The sequence below is a fragment of the Abrus precatorius genome, unplaced genomic scaffold, assembly GCF_003935025.1.
Source record: "Abrus precatorius isolate BTA unplaced genomic scaffold, Abrus_2018 Scaffold2, whole genome shotgun sequence".
NCBI lineage: Eukaryota > Viridiplantae > Streptophyta > Magnoliopsida > Fabales > Fabaceae > Abrus > Abrus precatorius.
In genome coordinates, this window is record NW_020874362.1 from 25,926,196 (window position 1) to 25,930,128 (window position 3,933).

The 3,933-nt window shown below is 30.9% G+C and overlaps 1 protein-coding gene across 1 annotated transcript; it reads left to right on the forward strand.

Moving 5' to 3' along the window:
- Nucleotides 1-384, forward strand: LOC113859715 (B-box domain protein 30-like). Its single transcript, XM_027492420.1, has one exon. It carries the CDS (start codon nt 1-3, stop codon nt 382-384), a length of 384 nt encoding a protein of 127 aa, XP_027348221.1.
- Nucleotides 385-3,933: the final 3,549 nt, after the last annotated feature.

The window sequence follows — 3,933 nt, forward strand, 5'->3', positions numbered from 1 at the left end:
ATGTGCAAAGGTACAGAAAACGGAAGGTGCAAAAACATCCCAACTGAAGAGATTGCTTCATTTGGTGCAACAAAGGGTTCAAGTTCAACATCTTGTGAGTTGTGTGGCTTGCAGGCTTCATTGTATTGCCACGCTGATAATGCGTATTTATGTAGAAAATGTGACAAATGGGTTCATGAAGCCAATTTTTTGGCCCTTAGACACGTACGGTGCTTTTTGTGCAAAACATGTCAGAACCTTACACAACGGTATCTCATTGGAGCCTCAGTGGAAGTGGTTCTTCCAGTCACCGCAAGATGGATTGTACAGAAAAAGAACCTTCCTAACAACAACACCGACAGATATTGTTCAAGAACACAAAACCTTCCTTTCACGTTTCTCTAGGTTTCTTTGTTGATTCTAGGTGATCTTATTTTCTGGGTTGAGTTTGTTTTCTTCTCCTTGTTGATAGATAGAGGTTAGTGAAAAATCGTATCTGGTGTTAGTGGACGTTAAGGAAGGCACGTGCAATGTTAGATTTGTTGGAAGTAATTTAGTACATGTAGTTTTTTCAAATAGATAATATCTACAGTTATTTTATAGAATGGTTTGTAGACATGCACCCCTTAAATTGTATACACCCAGAGAGAGATAATAAAATAGGGGAAGAAGTGATAAATGATGTCCTGTAATAAGAAAAAAAAAATGGAAATAGACAAGGGTTGTCACATGGTTGGCCATATTGTTGGAGTTTTTATAAATCAGAAATGTATTTCATTCTATGCAGCAGTTTCTTACATATCAGTGTGAGTGAAAACATCCTATATTAAATAAAAATAGAGATGTTGAATAATATATAAGTAATATAATAAACCTATAACTTAATGCTGTAGTGTAAAGCTATAGGATAAATGTGATTTATTGTGACCTATTAATGATATCCTTGTTTTCTTGTATTTAATTAAGTTCCCTTATATGTCTCAGCATATACTATCGTTTCCATAAATTCTATCCTTGCTGAACTACAACTGCTACGTACAGTTCCAAATATTGTCTCACTCGTAACATGTGGATGATCTGATTATAAATCTTATCAGCCTAAAGCCATGGATGGTAATTAATTGACTTCATAGAGTCGGCCACTATTGATCATTATATGGAGGTTTGAGAAGAATCCACGCAGTTGGTAGGTAACCAAACTATGATACAAGGCAACATTAATTTAACTTTGAAAAAATATTTTTTTCCCTAGTTTGCGGAAATAACTTAAAAATCTATTTGTTATAGCCTATAACACGGCAATAATTTCCAACAAGCATGTTATTAGAACCCCTTCATTTGGACGGGTTTTTTTCAGTAGTTCCATCTTAGAGCATGGAGGAATCCACAAGTATACACATTAACACATTTGATGTTTTTGGTTCACTAGCAATTTATATAGAAATATAAAATAAATGAGGTATCAAGACCGGTGTGGCAACGAAACATATCCATAGGATTTACGTGGGGATTTCTTTTTTCGTCTTGAACCCTGATGCTAAAATATCGTTGTTTAATATTTGGTTTCTTTAAAAATGATATATGTTTGCAGGGGCTCCCTCTTCCAAGTCCATAAAGAATTTTTTCAAGCTCAAATCTATATATCTGTCAAAACACTGCCAAGTTTGCAATTCTTTTATTTTTCAACGCCCCTTTGGTAATGAATTGCTCTTGCTTAATTAAACATTAAAAGCTCAATTGTCACATTTCACAAAAAAGAGTTGAGAATTGGCTGATCAGGCCTTGTTAATTATTAATTGTTAGGTTTCATGTCAAACAACACAGGTCACAGCAGTAAGAATAACATTTTATCTGTGATAATCATCTTCCTTCTTTGATTTGTATCAGAATAGTTTAGAAAATTATGATTAGTCCTTATCCTTGTGTCATGCTTCAAGGCATTCCGATATAAGCCATGAAATTTTTGCAAAACAAGCATAAGTGATCAAAATCTACATTGTCACAGAAGAAATAAAATTTCCTTGAAGGCATAAAAACATTGGCAATCCATTTTTCCATTATCAAGGTGGTAGCTTGTGGCAATTTACAACAATCAAATATTTCTGCTATTGCAAATTATCCATGTTGAGACTTTCGCCATCATAGATTACTAAATCCTTGAAATTCAAGCATTCCTTCAGGTATAGAGGTCAAAAAAAAAGGAGGACTGATCAAACATACAAAGCACGTTACTACTTAGAGTAGTGAAAAGTTTGGCACATGGTTCTATTTCATTAAACTTGTCACTTACCAAATCAAAGGAACCATCTTTATCTGGTTGCTCCAAACACTAGCTAGTGCAGCTGCATTTTTTGGTAGTGTGTTAAGTGATCCCCAACCATTGTCTGAAGTAGTATCTAGCATGACAAGAACCCAGGAAACTCAGTAAAAGAGGGATAGCTCGTAACTATTCAAAGCCTGACGCCTGTGTCCCAACAGAACACCCATTTTGCTTTCACTCACAACCTTGACACAGAAAACTCATCATCCATCCATGCAGTGGACACTTGTTGACATTGAACTGCACCTGTCACACACAGCATTGGCAAGATAAATGTGCAATTTATATGCCACTCATCCAATTCTTTCATTAGTCTTTCAATACTTTGAAAATTCAAATGGATGGTCAAGATGAAAATGAAGTGATGAAATGGCGAAAAATTATTTCAAAAATTTATTACAACAAATAATGCAGGGTGCTTGAAAAATGTGCAATTTATGTGTCTACCATTAAAGAAATGGTCATTATAGTCTACAATGAGTTGACAATTATTTTTCAGCATATTGAGACTCGTGTGCAAGAAAACATTTTTTAATTTCACCTTTGAGCAAATATAAGAATTAATTTCACCTAAATTACATTCCATAATTCTTGTTCCAATTTTCTTAAGGCAATTCTTTAGCTTGAAGCTACAGCATAATTTGTTTACCCAATTGTGATGGAGGCCCTCCACTTGGATTGGATGTTTGTTGGTAGAGCTTTGATGTAATGACTCATTAAAATATGAGGTAATTTTTAGTGTTACAAGAATATTGGTTGAGAATAAATATAATAGGCAGGAAATATTTTTGTAATATGTGACTTAGTATTTATAATAGTTTACTGCAATTTAAAACTTTGTTAGTTGCTTAGTTAGTCATATTATTTTTCATACTACCTTGGCTATCATATAACTTGCTAATTCCGCGCCTGGTGCTTAAAGAAGATTTTAAAAAGGATAAATTTACAGTGGTTGTACAATATGTAATACACAGACACGTAGTATATTATTTTGGTAACTAAATTATCCTTAAATTAATAAAATTAAATATAAATTATAGATAAATATATTTTTAAACATATTAATTATCATATATATAATTTAAAAAAATAAAAATTACTTTAATATTCTCTATATCTTTAAATGTATTAGTACTAATTATTCGATAGGAAAATAGCCTTGGTGAAGAAAAAAATTATCCTTGAATTAAGAAAACCTTATATTCATAAAAATAGAGGTATTTAGTGTGTATATCAAAAATTTGCTAAGAAAAAAAAATATCTTTTAATAATCTTTATGTTTTTTTACATTTTTTTATTAAGTAAAGTAAGAACCTATGTCATCAAGTTTTAAATTTGTATTCTTATATTATTTAATAACTTTTCATAAAATATAAAAAATTAAGGATCTAACTATTAAATTATCTTATATTATCTTCATAATTATACATATTAAAATTTAATATAATTTAAAATTTTATAAATATATTATCTGAAAATTAATATTTATTTATATTTTTAAAAAATATTACTTATTAAAACAAATAGCATAAATGTTAAAATTTAACATATAATATCAAGGCAAAAAAAAAATAAAAAATCTGCTAGTATTAATGTTTCCCATCATTAATAGCAGCAACTAAAGAAGGGAAATG